Raw genomic sequence first — 22,079 nt, 5'->3', positions numbered from 1 at the left:
ACTTTATCCTGTGTCTTTTGTTTCAAATGAATCGGTCACTTTGTAGAAGCTTCTCAAACTAGACTGATGGACAGATCAAAATCCTCACAAACTACACAAGATGAAAGTCAAATATAACGAGACTTTAAAATGATCAGAATGATGTGATGTCTACTGTAAATGTGGTGACGATCTGCTGGTCGTGTGACTTCAATAACTGGATGTGTTTGTAAAATCATTTCAGAACACGATGATGTTGCTCATCAATCATCTTTATATTTAGATTCAGCCAACGAAAAGAAAGAAAAAAATCACATTTTGTCCACAGGCGTGACTCCCAGAATCCTCATTCCATTGGCCAGGAGCGAACGGGCGGCGCTGAACAGACAAAGTCTGGCCTGACAACACAAGTGTCAAGTGTTTCATGAGTGAATGTGCGCCGATAGAGAAGAGCGTTTACATGTGAGCGTTTACCTGAGCCACCTCCAGCGAGCTTCCCTTCACAGACAGCTCTCGATGGGCGGACGACACCAGATGACTGCAAACACACATCACAACACTAAACAAGCTGACTGGTGTTTGTGATGGAGCGACATGAGGACACACAGACAGGCAGACAGACATCGGTCAGCTTGAGTGAGAGATGTTTGTACCACAGAGTCATGAGGAAGTTCACCAGATGTCTGGGCTGCAGGTCAGTCGCCGACTGAAGAAGAATCTCATCATATCTGAACAACAATCAGAAAAATATTCATGCTATTATGATGAAATAGAAATAGCAAAAAAAAAAATATTAGAGTGTGAATCCAACAATAATAACATAGAAAACCCATAAATATTTAAGGTGACAATGGCAACAACAACATAACAATAGAAGTTTAATAAAATAATAAAAAAGTTTAATAACAACTTTATAATAAAATAAAAAAGCATACTTCTGAATAACAGTAATGCTCATTAATAATAATTCCTTTTACATATAATTTTAGTGATTGAAAAGAGTGAATAACTGGTTTAGTGTCTCCTGTGAGTTGTGATGTGTGCTGTCAGACCAGCTTTACTGGAATATAATCACACGGTTCATCACTTAATCACTCACAGAGCAATGTGAAGGGTGTTTCACCTGAGCAGATGCTGGAGGATTGAAACACTTCTGTTGTCTGTCAGAGGTGAGAGGTCACCACACATCATCTCATCTCCAAATCTGTTCAACAGACTGTTCACAAAACACACGGATTCAAAGTCAAAATCTGCTTTATTGTCAATTCTGCCACGTGTACAGCACATACAGCACATACATGTGGCAGAATTGATAATGAAGCAGACTTCGACTTTTGATTCACACGCACATGACCGTGCTGAAGCACATGAGAACAATGGTATTGTCTGAGTATTGAGTTAGCAACACAAATGTCACGGGCTTTAAAGAATGTGCCAAAGGTCACTGTGGATAAATCATGATGGCAAATGTCATGTTAGAGGTGATCTATTCACGTACAGCTTGACTGAATATACCAGAAGAGCGTCATTAGAGATCAGTCAATACAAACAGCATCATTACAGAGGTGTGTGCGTGTGTGTGTGTTACCTGCTGAGTCGTGCGTGTGTGTACTGCAGAAAAACTCCTGTGTCACCCTGAGCCTGAAGAACTTTATCCCACTCAAATGTATAATCTGACATCAGAGGCCCTTTAAAATCCTCACAAACACAAACACATCCAATTCAAGATCGAACACACAATCAACAGAAATGATTACACGGTGTATTTGTGTCCTGTTTTCCACTACAAATATCTCAACTTTTCTAAATCAAGACACATTTATTTGAGAAGCAAAATGAAAATAACTTCTATTTTGAATCATTTTCAAAAATCAGGTTTTTTTATTCTTTTAGCATGTCAGCATGTGTGAGCAGTTGGTTTGAATTAATTGGAACACAATAAAAAAAATGATTTCTGATTATTTTTAACAACAGTTAGTTTATGTGTTTTTGCAAATGAACTCTTCAACTCTTCATTCTTTCAATGGGGTAAATAAACTTGAATGAAGTATTCAGTGAAGAGTTAAAAACGTCAATTATAACGAGTCAGATATGTTTTTCCTACTGAAAAACAATAAGAGAAGAGATAGACAAATATATTTCAAACATACTGCAAGAGAACACAAAAGCTTTGAATTATATTCTTCTCGCTCTTCTTTAAGTAGGAGTTTGTTTGAACATTTCATTCATCCACAATGCCACATAGTATTTTTTAATATTACTTTTATTTGTTTTAGAAAACAAGACTTACTATAGGCTACCAGGTCATTGTACTTCAAGTAAATGTATCATGTTTTGACAACTATATAAATAAATAAACACATCTATATTTGTGCTGGAAACAAGACAGAAATACTGAGCAGGATTTTTTTAAAGATGAAAAAATGACGTTTGGAAGGATGAATATGAAATTAACCCTGACAGGCAAATGACATCACACAATGTGACCAATCCAGTTCGTCAGGTTTCACATTGTGTGTGTGTGTGGTTTAGGGCGTGAGTTTTGAGTACCTGTATCACAACAGCACTGATGCCGATTCTCTCTGCGGTTTCTTCTGGATCCTCCAGAGCTTTTGAAGCTAACACACGCAGAAGATTGTTAGTAATGACAACAACACAAATGTCAAACGCTTGTGAAAACTGATGCTGCTGTGAATGTGAAGTATCGTGTTTTGTTGTTGTTTTGTGTCATTGCTCACTCCTGGACTCTCTCATGTTGTTGAGCATTCGGCTGCGAGCCTCATCCAGAACATCCTCCAGAAAGATGACGTCACCCCGCCGTGTGCTCATGCCCTGAACCCGACCGAATGCCACGTGAACACACCTGAAAAACACATATTATCAGAAGATGTTTGTTTAGGGATTGTGTGTGTGTGTGTGTGTGTGTGTGTGTGTGTGTGTGTACCTGTGTGCCCACTGGTGTCCCATGACTGACAGGATGTGGAAGAGTTGTTGGAAGTGTCCGCTCTGACTCTTATCTGTCTTCAGGAGGAACATGTTGATGAGTGAATACAATAACACACACACACGCACACATCACACGCACACACACACACACACACACACACACACACAATTTGTTTATAATGTAATCTCACCACATAAATCATCTCATCAAATCCAAACCTCTGGTGTCTGTCCAGCGCCGCTGCGATGTCTCTGACAATAAAAAACAAATGACATCACAGACGCGAACTACACACCTCTTTAGACACTGTGTGTGTGTCTGTGTTACACACCTGGTGATGTACAGTGACGTCCCATCGCTGCGCGCTAACGTGGCGTAAGATGACAAATCACCTGCATCAGACAGATCGACCACAGCCGTACCCTTCCTGAAAATCAACCAATCACAGTCAAGCACCCGCACACACACTTTCTGTCATCAGCCAATGAGCAGAGACGGACATACTGTGTGGTCTTTAACAGGCCTCTGGACTTCAGATCTTGCAGAACATTCTGAGTTTGACTGTGATAAAAAGACTCTCCAGAGAAATGATCAAAGTGAACTCCTAAACGCTGAGAGAAGACAAACACGCAGCCAATCACAACACAGCACATTTACATAGAGAAGTCTTAAAGGTACAGTTTTTGAATGATGCGAGTCTGCATTAACCCATAATGTTGTCAATGTAAATCTGAAGATCATGACACAAAGAAAACTTGCCTCATAAATGCGTTTGTATTCTTCCACTGTGATCTCCACCAACTGTTTCCATAGCGACAGAGCCTGATGTTCCTTCTGCTCGAGGCGTCTGAAGAAGTCCGCGGCGGCCACACGCAGACTGTCATCTCGCTCGGCCTCACGGTTCACCTGAACATACACCTGAACGGACGACGGAGAGTTAAGAGAGAAGAGACGTGTGACAGCGTGACAGAAACACCTGCTGACCTCAAAGAGATGCTGAAGAGCCTGAACTCTCAACTTCTGCTGACAGCCAAACCGCTCGAATCCTGCTCCCAAAAGACCTGCCAGACCACACCCAACACAATCATCATCATCATCATCATCCACCACAGACACCACACCACATTCATAGACATGTTGTGTAGACAGATTTCTTACAGTGATAAAGTTACTGAGGGTACTTGTCCAAAATGTAGAAAACCTTTCTTTGTGTCTGTTATGATTTTACAGTCATGTTTACAAACACAATGAGAGAGAGAGAGAGAGAGAGAGAGAACACGGACATCATTTTGATCTCACTATTGTAAGCATACCAGTTCTGCAAAATATTACATTTTTCATCTGGATTTGACCTCATATGAAACACTGAATGAAGGAGCCAAACATTGATTCCTGGTCCAGCATTCATTTTGTTTTATTTTTTGGTATTGGTTACCCTTTAGTGATTAATATGCATTCACATGATAAAGAATACCATCTTTAAACATGAAAACATGATTTTGTTTTTAAAGATGAATGATTTCTATGATTTCTCAAACGATATCAATACTGTTTCATTCCATTCAATTTGATTTACATAGCACTTCTGACAATTTTGCATTGTTCCAAAGCAGATTTACACAACAAACATGATGTTATTGCAGTTTTAGGGCTGTCAAACGATTAATCGCATCAAGAATTACATTTTGTGTTCACATAATATATGTCTGTGCACTGTGTGTATTCATTTTGTACGTATAAAAACATACACATACATGCATGCATATATTTAAGAAAAATATAAAAATGAATACACATTTATATCATTTAAATGATTGCTTAATATAAATGAATACATGTTAATATTTCCTAAATATGTAAACATGTATGTGTAGGTATACAGTATATAAAAACTAAATTAATATGCACTGTACACAAACATTTATTGTGTTAACAAAAACTTTAATTCTGGATGCGATTAATCGTTTTTTAAAGTTATTCTTTTAAAAAGTCATTTCTATTCATAGTACTAAGCAGTTTCATGGGATGTACATTTTTGGTACTGACTGTAAAAATGTCTGTTTACTATTTCATATATATACTTATTTACAGTGAACTCACCGAACTGCATCCCCCAGTCCCCCAAATAATTCACTCGAATCACCTCCTTCCCCACAGCCTTCTTGAGATTGGCAATGAAGTTTCCTACACAAAACCGGAGAAATCATCATATATAAAAGTGCTCCTGCAGCATTACTAGTGTTGTGAGTTTCCAGTGAACACAAACACTGAGAAATAAATGTAAACCTGGAATGAACTGTAAGTCACTTTGGCTAAAAGTTCATGTCAAGTCCACACAGAAAAGTTTTTAACATGCAGATTTCACATCTCACCGATGAACGTGGAGCGCAGATGTCCAGCGTGAAACTTCTTAGCAACGTTTGGTGAACTGAAACCCAAAGAAATCCACAACACAGCCCGTGACGTCACTGACCGTAAACTCCACTCAGTCAATGCACACTCATGTCTTTCTTGTAACAGAAGAGAAACGTGATGATATGAAGTATCAACTGACCTGAACTCCACCAGCGTTCTGCCGCCGTGTAGATGTGTGAGAAGTTCACTCTTCAGTCCAAACGTGTCAGGCTCTGACCGCAGCTGCTTCAGGACTTTCTGTTATCAAACACATCAAGCAGAGACACTCTTAAGACGAAATGTTAAATATCATCAATAATAACCCAACAAAAGCAATAATCACAGTTATTAATATCACCATTGTTTGGCAATACTGTGACAGTCTTTCGATCATTCAGGTTACTAATGCTCATTTACTTGAAATAGTCAAATGCAGATGTAGAAGCAGCCATTACATTAACAAACGCAGTAAACGTTGTCGTTTATGTAAACTAGTGCATTCATTTATGTCAGGGTAATTGACAAAGAATGTGCCCTGCAGTGTGACAGTAAAAATCGAGGAAAAAAACCTAACAATGAAGACAAATCTCCCTTATGCTATTTGTATATTAATAACGATTATTAACAAGAAGTTCATTATTAATAGTGATAAATGATTGTTTCTACATGTGTAGGTCAATTTGTCATCTAGCCGTTAACACACTGAACTTCATTGTAACATGTTTGTGCGGTGATGGACCAGAGTGTGTCTGTCTGCAGACACCCCGGCAGAGGACGAGCGGCTTCAGACAACACACGCATGCATGGAACATGTTTTCTTCAAGACTTCATGCATCGTGATTGAGAGATGAGTTTATACCTGTGCCAGCATCAGTTTGTTTAATCTGAAGTAAATCATTCCTGGAGCAGCGATGACGTCCTCAACCACAGAGTTCTGTTTTATCTGGATCAGAAACATCACAAACTCTACATCAGTTCTCATCCGTGACATACCTTCTGTTCAATAATCTATCCTCACCTGTTTGGCCAGCGTTTCGGTGTTTCTCTGTAGATCTTCATGAGGAAGAACAGCACCATTCTGCACCAGAGAGTTCACAGACACCCGTAAATCACCCATCCACCTGACACACACACATCAACACACAGCGCTTTAACCACAGCCGAAAATCTGCATTTCTAGATGTATTGTGGTCATTCCAGTCCAGTGTTTGTTGAATTTCAACGAAACAAAACCTCAGGAGTGACAGTCATCCAACAGCAACGTGAAAGACTGACAGCATGACAGCTGTCATCAAAAGCCAGATTGTCACATAAAAAAAAAGAATTTGAACTTTTCCTAAATACACGTCGTAGAACTATGACTGTTGTGTTACTTAAAAGTGAATCTGAACTTGTTTCCTTTGCAGTAATTCAGGTTTGAAAAAATACTGAGCATCTCTTCTGTTATTTCACCTGTTTCTCCAGGTCTCATTTTCTGCAAATAAATGCAAAGAGAAAAGGGGTCTCTGAATTGTTTCCGCGGCTTCCACATCCACTACACAAACGAAAGACATGATCCACTAATACTTTATCTTATCATTTATTTATGTTCAAATCTGATGCTTCATTATGTCATGTACATTATGGCACTGTTTATGTAGTGTACTGTAAAGATCAGCTGTGGACAATGCACCGAGTGTTCTTACCGTTTCTTTGACACTGGCACCGCACAGATGAGAGGTATAAAAACATCTTCAGACTGACCACACATCTTTGCAAGCTGCAAAACAGATAAAGTCAGTAAGCATTTTATATTAGAGGAAGTCTGAGACTTTTATTATGTCATAGTGTAAACACCGCGCGTGTACCTGCTGTGCAATAGTTCTCCTGAAGAAACACGCCATGAGTCTTGAGCAGCTGTAATGTTGTTGTTGTTGTTGTTGTTGTTATAAAATCTGTATAAAGTCAAGGGTCATTGATGGGATGGGTTATCCAGGGAGCGCATGGGTTCGCTGTGGAAAAGTCAGCTGTCGTCATCTCATTGCGCCTTTTCAAAATTAAAGTCCTCAGTCTTAAAATGTGACAAAAGTCGTGCGACGTTGTGCCATAATTGCCATAATAGTTTTTTTAGTATGCTGATGTCTTTACTATTTAGGCATGTATAACCGAAATACTTTTTTAGAAGCATCCCACATGAAGAAACACTTTAATACTGACTGGAAACTAAACTGTAGTCAATTAGTTTTAGTTCACTATAGTGTATAATTACTACACTTTGTTATTCTTTATTATGAACTAAAGTGAATTAATTAATATTTAATGCGGAAAGGTTTAAAACATCTAGGAATTCTACTACAGTTTACTATATTTATTACACTTCAGTAAAGTATTAAATTGTAGAATTTTACATGGGACCATACGAACAGAAAACAGCGAAAATGAAACAAGATACACAACACATAGTTATAAATGATAATCAACTGTCATTTATTTCTTGACTAATTATTTGATTACATTGTCAAAGTTGAGACATTTCACTAAAAACAGATAAAAAATTTAATCAACAAAAGTTTCCTGAGACTATAACTCGAGTCACTCACATTATAATGTAGTAATGATTTTTATACACACTGACTGTCCAGATGCAAACGGGACAAAACAGCAACACAGACTGGACTGTAGGGGAATTACAGTAAGAGACCCGTAGACCAGTTATGAATGAATGAAGACAAGAAAATTTACTGAAGAAACACAGTTTGTAGTTTTGCCAGCAGAAGTCAGCTTCAGCACTCTCAAGGAGTTCCACAGGCCGACCTTACATCCAGAATGCAGTAGTGTTTTAGCTAACAGAGTCAAGTAACTACGTCATTACTTGGGTAAATCAAGCTCACTTGATTGGTTATCAATAGATAGACATGAACACAAAGCTCTCAAACACTTCTGGAGTCACGAGACAGGACATATAGTCCTATAGATTATCAAGATGACAGGCATGTACTATAATACGCATTATAACGTGAGGTTACGTCTGGCTCGTGTTTTTCCACTCTTTCTCACTTTCCTGAAACATTACAATCACACGAACACAAACTCCTCAAGGGTTGAAGATGTTGTCAAACATGATGATAAGAAGTCCCTTTTCACAGTCACACTGACCTAGCAGCAAGAGAGAGCCCAAGCATTCATTAGGGACTTATTCTCTACTTTCTGTATTGGTGTTAATCGTGCTTAAATCATCCATTTAAAATAAGATCATGCTGAATAATAATTGATTAAGAAATGTCAAAACCACATAAAAGTATTTATATTTGACGTAAGGTGAAGCCACGGCACCCGTCCCTTCAGGACACATGAAACATCACCAGTGATTAAATGCAGGGCCGTAGCTAGTAGGGTTGTCACGGTACCATAAACATGTCTTACGATACTATACCAGCTGATGTATCTCGATACCAAGTAGTATCACGATGCTGTGCCATATAATTCAAATCTATACAAAAAACACAGATTTAGATGAAACATTTTGTATTTACTATAGTAATCTGTATTATACTTTGCACTAGAATATGTTGTTGTATTAACTGTAGTAATTGGATAAATTGTAGCAAATACATTTACATTTAGTCATTTGTAAATACTGTAGTATACTTAAATATTTACTATGATAAGACTCAAAAACACTAGTATTTACTACAGTAAACTACTAAAACTCATAGATACTAAAGTACACTAGATCAATTTTCACGTGGGAACTAATTCAAATGTTGGACAAATTTAATTGATACAGCAGTCTTTATAAAGGGAAATATTAGGCTTACTTTAAATGCAGAACTAAAACGGCCAGTAGGTGGCGTCAATCTTCCACTGAGTTAGTGAATCATTTAACCAACTCGTTCAAAACGCCAATTTGAATCATTAACTCGTCCGAGACATTCAAAACACACATTCATTTTGGAGATAAACACTGCAAAAAGGCAGATGTAAGTGTTCAAATAAATATTAATGCGCATATGCAACATTACCTACGGTACTACGATACTACCGTTTCAAAAATAGAGAGGCGCGATGCTACCGTAGCACCGGTACACCGTGCAACCCTAGTAGCTAGTGGGGTGAAAGGTGGTGACAATTCTAGGGGCCCCACAAAATCCAACAGTTATACTATAAAGCCACCTGTTTTGTAAATAATTTTAATTACATGAGATTTTAATGAAATCCACATTCTAACTATATAAAGACGTAAACACATGAACATCTCCGAGCTGCTCTCAGAGTTTAATTCACACGCATGTCACTGTTTCCTTTGAGAAAAGCTACTCGCACTGAAACTCAAAGGTCTTTGCAGCGGCCCGCCAAAATAAAAGTCCGGTTAATTTGAACAAATTATGACCCACACATAAAAAAGCACAGTAGTACACTTGTAGCATAATCTGTATAAGTTACTATTAGTTTACTGTCATAGTGAGGGTATAGTAAGAACAACATTATACTATATACAACAGTATTCTAGAAAACACCTAGAAGAATTAAAATATAAAAAATAGACTTGAAGAGAATTTTTTTTTATTTAAACCGGGCTCTGCACGATTCATTTTGTGGGGTTTTTGTATATGTAGATACATTTATTGGCTTTATTTAATTATATATTATGCAATACCATATTATTTTCATCAAACATTAAGACTTTATAAACATTTAAGTGGTCTATTTATTTACGTGACTGTATTCTTCTCAATTCTTTAATGTTAACTTCAGTTATTTGATAACAGACTGATTGATAAGACTATTATACAGTACTGCTGGTCATTTTTACATCTGTTTTATTTATTATGATTTAATAATGTATTGTGTTGTATTATTCTTTTATTAGTTTGTTAAAAGTCTTCATGCATTTATTTAAGACAATGTTTCATAAGTTTCTATAACATTTTTAAACATTTAACTTTTAAAATAGGGTTTACAACAACAATACTATATAATGTTAGATGTAAATAGACTACGTCAAAGTGATATGATATAAAACTTGACATAAAATGTCCCTCTATTAGTTGGAAGGCGGTGGGGGCCCGCATCAAAATTTTTTCAGGGGGCCCAGAATTCTCTAGCTACGGCCCTGATTAAATGTCTCATAAGCAAACAAACATCAAACCAGCAGCAGATATCAGAGGTGAAGTTTTGTCATCTGTTGTCACATACAGTATGCACAGGCAGACAAGCAGTACAATCTCCAGATGGGAATAATAAAAAAGAAAAACATATCTATACAATCAAGTATTTAAAGGCATTTAAGTATTTTTATACTTTTAGACAACAATTCAGCTGGACTCTACATGTGATTCTTCAGGTTCTGGAGGATGTATCATTCTTAATGGACTTGTATCACCTACACCAGGATTAAAGAGAGGAACAACTGGTGCAGAGAATCTAGTGCTGATGGTCAGTAGATGTTTACTCTCAGTGACGTCATGAAATAACAGCTGACACAAATCATGATCTAACACAACACCGACACGCTGAGCTCTGGTGTCAAAATGACCATCTAAAATAACCCGTTTTTTAGCTTATTAGGTGCGCGATACGTTTTTAGTTCACATGTGTGTTTAAATTAATTGTTACTTCTGATGTTTTTTTCCAATGTTTATGTTTATTTTGGGCAGATTTGCGACGTATAGAAATCAATGTATAGACGGTGAAATGCACACTGTTGTACTGGCACGTGTACATGTTTAGAAATAAAGCTTCATGACTTAAAGAACATATACAGCCTGTATTTATTTATCTATATTATGATTTCAGAATAAGCACATTTGTCATATGTTGAGGTGTCTCGTTAATCTGCTGATCTGATATGTACGCTACTGTAATGGAAATGAACGTAACTCACTCTATGTCTAATAAGACGGGAAAATCCCTGACTTTAAATAATTCATCATTTACAATCTTAAGACATTTGCGCTGTAAGAATGTACTGTGAGACTTTAGATATAAAAACGGGGACTGGTGAGTTACTGTTTTATCACTAATATGTGATAACTCCCTATTAATCGAATAGAACGTTTGGGCATACCAACATGGCGGCACGGTGGCTTCAGTTTAATGACGTCATGAGCAATCCACTCATTATATAGATCAGTGATTGAGACCCATATTTTAGACTGTCCTTCAACAATCCTTTTGCTTTTGATGAAACACGCAATATAAATGTATTCATTGATTTATAAATACCTGTGTGTGATATGAAATCAAAATAAGTGTGAAATTTACCCACTTTCTTCATTTGTTTTCTTTCCTGCACAGAAACATAAATCTCATGTCAACACAAAAGATGTTTTGAATACATACAGCAGAAAACTTTGTGTTCAGATGCGTTCATCTCACCTGTTAGTTTCTCTACAAACAGACCCAAAAGTAGAAAGACATAAACTCACTGGAAACACACTGAGATGAAGTGAAGGTTTTTGAAAAAACGACAATACTATAGAAAGTGCTGTACGTTAGTTCGTTCTTTCACTTTCTATACTGTTCAATGTTTCTGATGTTGTTCTTGTTGTTTGTTTGACACCGTGTTTTTTCACAGGTATGTTGTTTCTGAATGTTGGTTTAAGCGTGATTCTCCTCATAAATCCCTCAGCTAAACTGACGAAAATAAAATGCTTTTTAACAATTGTGGCTCCTAAAGCAAAACTTGCCAAATAATTTACGATATTATTATATGTGTAGAATTATCACAATATCAATAAAGGTGGTTTAAATATGTTTCGTGACACCCCGCCCTACTATTGACATAGGCGGATTAACAAACAAAAAATAAGTTTTGCAAAATAAAAATAGAGCAAAAAAAATACAACTGCAGACCAAAATAATGAATGGCGAAATAAAACTTAGGTATTGAGAGAAAAAAATTAAGTTTTGCAAACAAAAAGAAAGTTTTGCGTACTAAAGAAAATTCCAAAGAAAACCTTTAGCAGCAATGATTTTGCAACACATCTTTTCCTTTGCAGTACCTATTCATTTGCACCGCCCCTTTAATTCTGCGTTTCAGCCACCAGTGCTTTTGCGACTCGGTTTTTCCTTTGCGCTTCACTTTACTTTGCGCTTGGCTTTGTGGCACTGGTTTGATATGGGGGCGGAGTCAACAGATGGGGGCGTGTATAACCTTTTGGGGGGGAATAAGTAATCATTTTATTTGTTTTTCATCCTCCACCGTGGACTTCACGTAGAAAGCATATGACTATCCAGACCATTCTTTGATGACACCTTGTCACGCTGCACATCATCCTCAGTCTTGTACTTTTCAGCCACCTGCACCATGCGTTCAATGTCCTCCTTGCTGAGACGACCCTTATCATTGGTGATGGTGACTTTGTTCTCCTTTCCTGTGCTCTTGTCGACAGCTGAAACATTCATGATGCCGTTGGCATCGATGTCAAAAGTGACCTCAATCTGAGGAACACCACGAGGTGCAGGGGGAATTCCAGTGAGCTCAAACTTGCCCAGCAAGTCGTAATCCTTGGTCATCATGGCACACTCACCCTCATAGACCTGAATGAGCACACCAGGCTGGTTGTCGGAGTAGGTGGTAAAAGTCTGCTTAGTTGGGATTGTGGTGTTACACTTGATGAGCACGGTCATGACTCCACCGAGACAGAGGATACATTCGTGCGCATGCGCACTTAAAAAAAAAACAGCGCTTGTATTTTCTTAACTAAAAGATGTCAAATTTAATTTGTTTGTATTTCGAATGATGGATATAGAATGCACTGCATGTTGCTTGCTTAGTTTGCTCAAAGGCATGATGCATGTAAGTCTACATGTCATAATAAAAAGGAACTATGCTTCTAACCACAGCTCTAGACCTGTAGTTCCAACAACGCAACTTTGCGATGCTGTTTGCGATTGATCGTTGGAACGATGGTTTCGGGAAACACTTAAATCGTTGAACTATGCTGGAACTTGCGACCATATTGGCTAGCGATGCTTTTGGGAAACGCACCCCTGGCTAGCCAGAAATAACGCAAAATTCCTTTAGGGATACAGATCACGATACCTCCACCGGGTTCTCTATTCTGTCTGTTTAAAGAATTTGTGAAATATTTTTTGGTCATTCAAACTAGTACCAACAGAAAAGCTATGAAAACTGTTAACTTATGTTTATCTTTCAATATTTTTGAATAATTGAAAGGTCTTGTTTTTTTTGTATGTCTTATCTTTTTTCTATACCCCTCGTTGTAATATGTGACCCTGGACAACAAAACCAGTCTTATGGGTCAATTTTTCAAAATTGAGTTGTTAGAATAGTACAATATCTGACTGAGATACAACCGTTTAAAACTCAGGAATCTGAAAGCGCAAAAAAATCAAAATATTGAGAAAATTGCCTTTGAAGTTGTTAATCAGGGGCACTGTGGCAGACCATCCACTCACAAAAATAAAGTTTTTATATATTTAAGGTAGGAAATTTACAAAATATCTTCATGGAACATGATCTTTACTTAATATCCTAATGATTTTTGGCATAAAAGAAAAATCGATAATTTTGACCCACACAAGGTATTTTTGTCTTTTACTAAAAATGTTCCCGTGCTACTTAAGACTGGTTTTGTGATCCAGGGTCACATATGTATATTGTATGTCTCTTTGTTCTAAGCACACAAAAAACCCTCCACTGGGCATGCGCACAGCATAATTTTTGTCACGCTGACAACAGTTAATTACCTTTTTTTGCAAGGTTATGTTTAGGGTTGGGTAGGCGTTAGCTAATATAGTTTATTGTAATTTTAGATTTTGCATGAGTGCAGCGACGCGTGCGCTCGTCAACTCATGTCTGAGGCGTTCCAAAAACAAAACTTCTTATCAAAGAAGATTTATTTTACAGTATTTAATAAAACAGTCATTTCATTTAATTCTAGTAGTCCTTCTAAAAATCCCACATTGCACTGGAAAATGGGGAGCATCGATCACCACTTTATGTGTTCGAAAAATCACGTAGGCCTACGTTCTGTCCAGTATATGTATATACTAACTTACACATATTATTTCAATATCAACAACTCTGATGAAGTATGTAAACCATATATTGGGCTACCAATTAAAAAAACGTTTCAATATCACCACCATACATTAAGGCTGGTGTAAATCCTTAAAAATAATACATGGTATAAATTGTCTTCTGAGAAATATGTATATTGTTATAGCTTCTGACAGGCATTCCTGAATTGAATATATGATATTTAAACAAAATAACAATTTACACTGGTCGCACTGTCCAAGGGTTAACAAACACTTGACATTTAAATGCACCGTGTTGACGTCGTCTTAAGCACCACTGAATGTATGTTTTGCAACAGTTGTGTATGTGTCTCTTGATTCTCCTGCTAAAAACATGGACCTAATCACACACTCAACGCTGGACAAAGGTCAAATTTGCAAAGATTGTGGAGCATTTCTCTGAAGAGGACAGTGTAATGTCTCCGGGCAAACCAGAAACTCAAACAAAACTTATATTGATCGCCCAGGTAACAACACACATCTATAGAACAAATGCGAGAATAGGTTATGTAAACAGTTTATTTGTATATTTTTCCCAACAAAGTCACTTAAACATATGAGCAGTAAAACCATAATGCAGGGAAAAGGGGCAAAAAATCAAAATAAATACAAACCATAAACACAGACTTGAAAATAAACGCTGTATATGATTTGTACATGAAAGCTGAATCAAGGGATGTATTTACATGAAGCTATGACCGACCGTCTCAAAATTCAAACCCTCATAACGTTCATCATTCGAGATCCTCTGCTGGGAAAAGACATCTTACAAAAACCAAACGGGATGAAATGACAGGTCACTGTATAAAAGGCATCGATAAAGCCAAATAAATATCCAGAGTTCAATAAGAGAGACACTGATTTGAATAATAGTTTGCAAAGGTCCATATATGGGCATTGATGGCAGGAAGCACTGAGCTTCTGAAGAGGAGAGAGAGACACAGAGAGAGAGAGAGAGAGAGAGAGAGAGAGAGAGAGNTTTTAGGCAAATGAAATTAAACAAATTAATAGTAACGATAAAATTATTCAAAATGGATTTTTAAATATAGCATTTCATAATCATAACAAAGCTTGAAGCTCAGCTGTGAACTTGTTTAAGAGTGTGAGAGAGAGAGAGAGAGAGAGAGAGAGAGAGAGTTTATCACACACACTCTGTGCCCGGCGCTGGAGACCCAGCTGGACCTGATCTGACCCGTCACGTGCTCCCAGTCACAGATCCACAGAAGAGGAAAACGTCTGATGTTACAGCAAATTCAGGACACATCTGCAGAAAACAGTGACACATTTCATTCAGAAATGAGTTCACCCAAAAAAACATTCTGTCATCCTTTACTCGTTCTCAAGTTTTTCCAAATCTGTATAAAATGACTTTGTTCTGATGAACACAGAGAAAGATATTTGGAAGAATGTTAGCAATTTTCACTTCCCGGGACATCATCCACTACCATAGTAGGAAAAATTCATTACAATGGCAATCAAAGGTGCCCCCCAGATACGCTTTTTTCTTCTAAATTCTTCAAAATATCTCATTTAGTCTTCAACAGAACCAAAAATAGACAATATTTCTTTTTCTACTATGGTAATGGATGATGTCCCAGAACTGAAAATTGCTAAACTTCTTCCAAATATCTTTCTTTGTGTTCAACGGAACAAAGAAATTTACACAGGTTTGAAAGAAAATGAAAGAATTTTCTTTTTTGTGTGGAGTATCCCTTTAAACACATGGAAACCACACGCGTGGGGGTTTGGTACGTACAGCTTGCGGGCTGCTCCCCGAATCTCCTCATCAACTGGTCATGGGTGAACTTCACAAATGCATCATATTGTTCTGAAGAGAGAGAAGGAGAAAAAAAAAATCGCATCAGGTGAACGAAAAACTAGCTGCTGTATTCACATCAGGTCTGTCTCCACCATCAAGCAGGATTTTGACATCCAGAACCAGACTGTTGTGCTCTACAATAACGAACAAGAATAATTGTTACAGCTGATACCTGCAAGTTTGGTGGTCAAGATCTCGTCGTACTCCTCCCGGACCTTCTCTTCACGCTCCTTCAGCAGACGCTCGCAGATCATTCCCACCTGCTTCAGCGTGAATAACGGCTGCTCCCGTCTGGAGGGAGACGCCGATCCAGAAGAACCTAACAGATACAACCAGACAACATAACCAGCTGCATGACCAGAACACAGGCCGACAAATCTGCCCATCAAAACCTTAATAATTCTAAAAGAAACATCACATGAATGGATGAAGGAAGGGCACCTGGTATTGTGTTGCTGATGGAGGTTTGTGGCTGGGAATCGATGGGGCAGCAGGTGTCTGTCTGCTGGAAACTGCTCTCCAGATGTCTTCTCTTCTGCATGCGCTTGTACTCCTGCTTTATGTTACTCAGGATTTGCTCTGAAAAATAAAACAATTTTAACAAGGTAGCTCTGTGGTTTAAAGACAGATAGTAGCTCAGAAACACAGGCGAAAGATATTTGGAAGAATGCTTGTAACCAAACAGTTCTTGGCCATCATTAACTACCATAGTAGAGATTTCAGTGGTAGTCAAACGTGCCCTAGAAATTGTTTCCTTTCCTACATTCTTCAAAATATCTTCACAGAACAAAGAAATTTATACAGCAAATTTTCCTACTATGGGAGTCAATGGTGGCCAAGAACTGTTTGGTTATAAGCTTTCTTCCAAATATCTTTGTCTTCATCAAAACAAAGACATTTATACAGATTTGTAACAACTTGATAGTGAGTAAATGACAGGATATTTTTTTGGGGGGTGAACTGTTCCTTTAAAATCCATGGTTTCTTGTAAACCAGGCAGAGGTTGCGCTAGACTTTTTTTTTGTCCATCATTTGGACGGACAGGCTCGTAAAACATCCGTCATAATCTATTACCCGTCGCTATGGTGCAAGGTGGCGTTATGTGGTAAGCATGTTCGTGACGTCATCACGCTGTACTTGCGTTAACTCTCGGAACTTGCTGTATTTTAATACAACTGAATGCCGTTGTTGTTCATCATTTATATATTTAATGTTTCTGTTGTCAGACAAAAAACAACAATTACAGACAAATGTTTATGTTCACATGTCCAGTCCAGTCAGAAACAATGCCTGGTGCTTGTAAATGGTGTTTTGTACTCGCTCACTCACAAGTTAGCTGCGGTTTGGTCATGAATGTGCTGCTTCTGACGCTCACTGAACAGAGAAGATACCGAGAGACATTTCTCCACTCACTGAAAGCTGATGTTTATTCCCAATAGATGCTAGTCACTTTTCTGAAGGAAAAAACTGTGTAAACACCACACCACTGCGTGCCTGTGTGTGTATGCGTGCAAGCAACACGGGGGTCTGAGTGACAGATGCATCTATGCATATGCGCTGCGATTCTCCGCTGACCGCGCACAAGTTTTCCTAAATAGTCCAGGCATTTGCAAGTAAGTTAATGAATGGGAAACGCACGCTCCTTCGTGATCGTGTTCAGTGCAGGGGTAGTAGCCTACGATCACGTTCTAATGAAGGGAAATTACAAAACGGGGAATAACAAATTGCCTTTATTGTAATTCGTCATTTGACGGACGGCCTTCAGATTTTTCCATCACTGGTAAAAAAAATTATCAATGCGAACTCTGAAACCAGGGCTACTCAACCTTTTGACTCCAAGGTCCCCCATTGTATTCAATAATATTCAACCCCCCCACAAAAACTCACAATTTATCCCCCTAAAATATTTTAGAGCTTGTCATTAACTAGAAAGGATAAATCATATAAAATCATTATAAAAATGGCCAAAAATAAGATTTTTTTTGTATTTTTTTGTATTTCATTTCAATGCTCATTTTGTTTACTCTTCTTGAGGCCCCCTTGTGAAGAACCACTGTTCTCATGTTTTCACACTAGAGATGCACCGGTGTGTATTGACTGCTGATGATCATGAGTTAATTTTTGATCGATCTAAAACCATCAACATATCAGCTGGGGCCAGGGCTGGATGAAGGGGGCTAAAACCAGGTAATGAATTTTAATGTGGCGGATATCCAGTTGAAAAAGTTAAGATTTCCATCTTTTGTGTATGTGAACTAAATGCCTCCAAACACCACGCAAATTTCATAAAGTGAATATTTGCAATTCCCACCATTGACTAAGCATGAAAAGGCTGATATAACAAACAGTTAATTAAATATATGTATTAAGGCACTGAATTGTACCAATGTTTATGTACATTCCCTATAAGTTAAATACTTTCAAACTTACCACAACAAAATTAAATCTGTGTAAAAATGATGAATGGATCCGTTGCATGTTCCATGATTTGATGATGTAGCTTTAAAATAGCTAGCATACCGTACTGCGTGTGTTTTTGAACTTTTATCAATTAAAACGTAAACACAACACTGATCTATATTAATGACAAAAGTTCAAATAAGTCAGCATGTGACAAACAACGTCATTTGCCATTAGCTGTTTGCTAAAATCGCTAACGACCAAATATCTTATAGCTGCTTTCCTAACGGACAATGATAGCATTCGTGTTTAACTATCCTGTGTGTTTCAGAAAGATAATTGTTGTTTAATTTACTAAAACGAGATTAATCTTTATTGTAAATCAGATCATAACAGATCACAGCTAGCATAGTTAGCCGAATAGCAACACTCATTAAAAGCTTATCGAACACAACACTGTTAACGTTAATGTGATGTTTTTAACCATAAAGTATAATGTCAATAAAGTGTCAGAGAGCATATATATATATAAATACATATATGACTATATGAACACATTAAACATGTATGTTCATAACCGTGACGTACAATCGTGAGGTCACGTCACTGCGATGAGTGAATTTCTTTGTTTTAACACGACGCGATATATATTTAATGTTAACTGAATGTGTTTGAGATGTTACAGACCTGTGGTCAGGACTGAAGACACTGCGCCGAAGGGCGACGGCTCCATGCGCAGGTATTTCTGCGGAGATCCGCTGGAGGTGGACGGGGACATGGGCGCACATCTCCTCCTCTTCGGAGACGCCGGGTTCATAAGAGGATCAAAATCCAGAGTCCGTTTCAGAGTGGCTCCGCATGCCATTTTATCGGAAGCCTCGAAAGTTAAAGTGAGCAATCCGCGAAAAAAACCCCACACACAGCTCGAGCTCCTGCTAGCGACAGTCCTGCTCCGATCTCTAGGGAACGCGACTCGATCGCTTCGTTTTATTCAAATCCTGCGTCGACCTTTCACGCAAAACATCCGCTAGGAAATAATAAACGTTTAAACACACTAAAGAACGTGGATGAGGCGTCGATAATCTACATGAAAACGCCGATGATTTCGGATTGTGCCAACAACCGCGGTCCGACGCCTCTTGATTTCCGCCGGCTAACAAATATGGCGTGGAAACAAAACGTTCGACGAAGCGACCTCTCTGCGCATGCGCGGCGGCGCTCAAGGGAAGAAGGGACTTGTAGTTTTTTAAATATATTTCCTCGTGGATTCTGCCTGTAAATAGGAGCCTGGAAAACTACATTACCCAGAATGTACGTCTCGCTTTTTTTAGCTAAGTGAAGTTTCCCATTGGTGGTTGTGGATTGTTTGTGAATTTGAAAAAAGCACCTCACAGACAGACACTGGATTGATTTACTCTATTCAATTTGCATTTTGCATTTTGTTTATATCATGCTAATGATATTTTACCCTGTATATCCCTCAACCAAACCTGTTGACATAGGTTGAAAAAAAAGAAATTACTTTTTTGGATATGATTATATGACCTGTATTGTATGAGAACACACCTGTTCCGACCTCTTATAAGTTTTATTAATACATAAACACTTAGTTTTCACAACAATACAGATAGACATATTGGAATTTCTTCATGTGTTCAGCAGAACAAATAAATGTATACAGGTTAGGAACAATCTAAGGATGAGTAATTGATGACAAAGTTTTGTGTTTTGTGAACTATCCCTTTAATAACAATATATTTTCCATAATGTCTTTATTGTATAATTTCCATAGCTAAAAAAAAACACTTTTTAAAAGAAAGAATCATTAGTTCATTGTGTCATTTTTTGGACAATGGACAAAACCAAAATACAGTACTTTCTTTAGAACACCACAATACAACATTCTACATGCTTTACCTTAGGAAATTATGTTTTTTTTACTGTAGTAACCATGTTTTTTGTGCATTGATTACTATTGGCAAAACATATGTTAAAGGGATACTTCACCCAAAAATGAAAATTCTGTCATCATTTACTCGCCTTGGAGTTGTTCCAAATCTGTATAAATTGCTTTGTTCTGATGAACACAGAGAAAGATATTTGGAAGAATGCTTATAACCAGACAGATTTTGCCCCCCATTGACTCCCATAGTAGGAAAAAAACAATTTAGTCAAAAGTGCCCCAGAACTGTTTGATGTCCTACATTCTTCAAAATATCTTCTTTTGTGTTCATCAGAACAAAGATATTTAGACACATTTGGAACAACTAGAAGGTGAGTAAATGATGACAGAATTTTGATTTTTGGGTGAAGTACCCCTTTAACCCTAGAGATTTTTGTGTTTCTCCACATCCACAATCAGTTTTGCTGCATCTTTTGCAGTAGCCTTGTAAAATAATTGCTCTTAATTTCGTGGTCCAAGGGCTGTTTTGAGAGTGTAAACCTTTGCAATATTGTTGTTAAACTAATTGTTTCACAATCTTTAACAATGTTTAGTGTTTAATCAATATTTAACTTTCAGGTTGACATGTTATTAGTGACGTAAACATGATATACAAAATGGTACTCATTCAGTACAAGGATATATGTGACCCTGGACCACAAAACCTGTCATAAGTAAAATTATCGTAATATTGCTTGCTGCTGCCTGCTCTTTGTATCTATGTAAAGCTTAGAATTTCATCATCTCTCCACAACGTCATTACAGCCGAAAGCCAATAGAGAGCGTTAAAACAAACCTGTTTCTTTTTAGCCATGGCCTGCTACAGCGCCTCTGATAGACAACCTCAAAAGCCATTTTTTGCACCCTCAGTTCCAGGGTTTTAAACAGTTGTATCTCGACCAAATAGTGTCTTATCCTAACAAACCATACATCATGGAAAGCTTATTTATTCAGCTTTCAGATAGTGTATAAATAACTATTTTAAAAAATTGACCCTTATGACTGGTTTTGTGGTCCAGGGTCACATATCACAGCACCAGAGCATGACAATGATCCCAATTCAATTATTATGCACTGCATTCTTTTATGAAGGTGCCACTTTGTAGTATAAATGATGTGAGTAATGTTCCCTATCGAGAGCGGTCTCTCGACATTGCGGAAGCTTTCGCATATGGGAACTCCTCCCTTCTCACCTCTCCTGAAGTCTTATTGGATAATGCCAGTGAAACTGGCCAATTGTCGCGCTCGCAACCGAATGTAATTACTGGCGACCCGAGACAGTATAAATACATTGCACAGCGACAATACCTCAGAATCTTCTCTTTCACGCTGCCATCGTTGATATCGTCATAAGCTTCTTCATCCGATGGCCGCCTTCTGTTGTCTTTGCGCGGGTCCCATTGACCCGCAGGATACGCACAAGCATTGCATCTCCTGCCTGGGCCTGGCCCACGCTGAGGCGGCGTTCGGAGAGTCCGATTGCGCGCACTGTGCTGACCTGCCGGCGCGTGTCTTGAGGACTCGCAGGAACGTTGCTCGAGGATTATTCGGGTCGAGGCCCATTGCCGCCA

General features: G+C 37.9%; 2 protein-coding genes and 1 pseudogene across 3 annotated transcripts; all 3 read right to left on the bottom strand.

Annotated features, from left to right (window-relative positions):
- Positions 1-16: 16 nt before the first annotated feature.
- Positions 17-7,332, bottom strand: rars2 (arginyl-tRNA synthetase 2, mitochondrial). 2 transcript variants are annotated; one of them, XM_057353600.1, is made up of 20 exons: positions 7,168-7,332; positions 7,006-7,079; positions 6,339-6,441; positions 6,180-6,263; positions 5,481-5,578; positions 5,299-5,354; positions 5,027-5,110; positions 3,911-3,987; positions 3,686-3,844; positions 3,431-3,537; positions 3,258-3,353; positions 3,117-3,177; positions 2,924-3,000; positions 2,718-2,842; positions 2,530-2,597; positions 1,568-1,677; positions 1,103-1,195; positions 633-707; positions 454-517; positions 17-377 (listed from the first exon to the last, which is right to left on the bottom strand). In XM_057353600.1, the coding sequence occupies exons 1-20, from the start codon at positions 7,201-7,203 to the stop codon at positions 291-293; spliced, it is 1,734 nt and encodes a 577-aa protein (XP_057209583.1). In that variant the 5' UTR covers positions 7,204-7,332; the 3' UTR covers positions 17-290. The 2 variants fall into 2 exon arrangements, with proteins under 2 accessions (XP_057209583.1, XP_057209582.1); XM_057353599.1 differs by having other exon boundaries at positions 3,686-3,987.
- Positions 7,333-12,476: 5,144 nt separating this feature from the next.
- On the bottom strand, positions 12,477-13,972 carry LOC130565477 (heat shock cognate 71 kDa protein-like; annotated as a pseudogene).
- Positions 13,973-15,450: 1,478 nt separating this feature from the next.
- Positions 15,451-19,738, bottom strand: akirin2 (akirin 2). Its single transcript, XM_057353622.1, has 5 exons — positions 19,254-19,738; positions 16,608-16,745; positions 16,339-16,485; positions 16,104-16,175; positions 15,451-15,611 (listed from the first exon to the last, which is right to left on the bottom strand). The coding sequence occupies exons 1-5, from the start codon at positions 19,429-19,431 to the stop codon at positions 15,601-15,603; spliced, it is 546 nt and encodes a 181-aa protein (XP_057209605.1). The 5' UTR covers positions 19,432-19,738; the 3' UTR covers positions 15,451-15,600.
- Between the last annotated feature and the right edge of the window lie 2,341 nt (positions 19,739-22,079).

This window comes from Triplophysa rosa, linkage group LG15 (assembly GCF_024868665.1).
Source record: "Triplophysa rosa linkage group LG15, Trosa_1v2, whole genome shotgun sequence".
NCBI classification, from domain to species: Eukaryota; Metazoa; Chordata; class Actinopteri; order Cypriniformes; family Nemacheilidae; genus Triplophysa; species Triplophysa rosa.
Note: the sequence above shows the minus strand (reverse complement) of the source record. Positions and strands in the feature narration are given on the sequence as shown.

Excerpts from the sequence above, each read along its gene's own strand:
- rars2 (XM_057353599.1), bottom strand. The coding sequence starts at position 7,203 with ATGGCGTGTTTCTTCAGGAGAACTATTGCACAGCAG. Across the intron at positions 3,988-5,026 it reads GGACTGGGGGATGCAGTTCG|GTCTTTTGGGAGCAGGATTC; the intron begins GTGAGTTCACTG and ends GTGGTCTGGCAG. Across the intron at positions 3,001-3,116 it reads TTGATGAGATGATTTATGTG|ACAGATAAGAGTCAGAGCGG; the intron begins GTGAGATTACAT and ends TTCCTCCTGAAG.
- akirin2 (XM_057353622.1), bottom strand. The coding sequence starts at position 19,431 with ATGGCATGCGGAGCCACTCTGAAACGGACTCTGGATTTTGATCCTCTT. Across the intron at positions 16,746-19,253 it reads GTCTTCAGTCCTGACCACAG|AGCAAATCCTGAGTAACATA; the intron begins GTCTGTAACATC and ends TTTATTTTTCAG. Across the intron at positions 16,486-16,607 it reads CATCAGCAACACAATACCAG|GTTCTTCTGGATCGGCGTCT; the intron begins GTGCCCTTCCTT and ends TGTATCTGTTAG.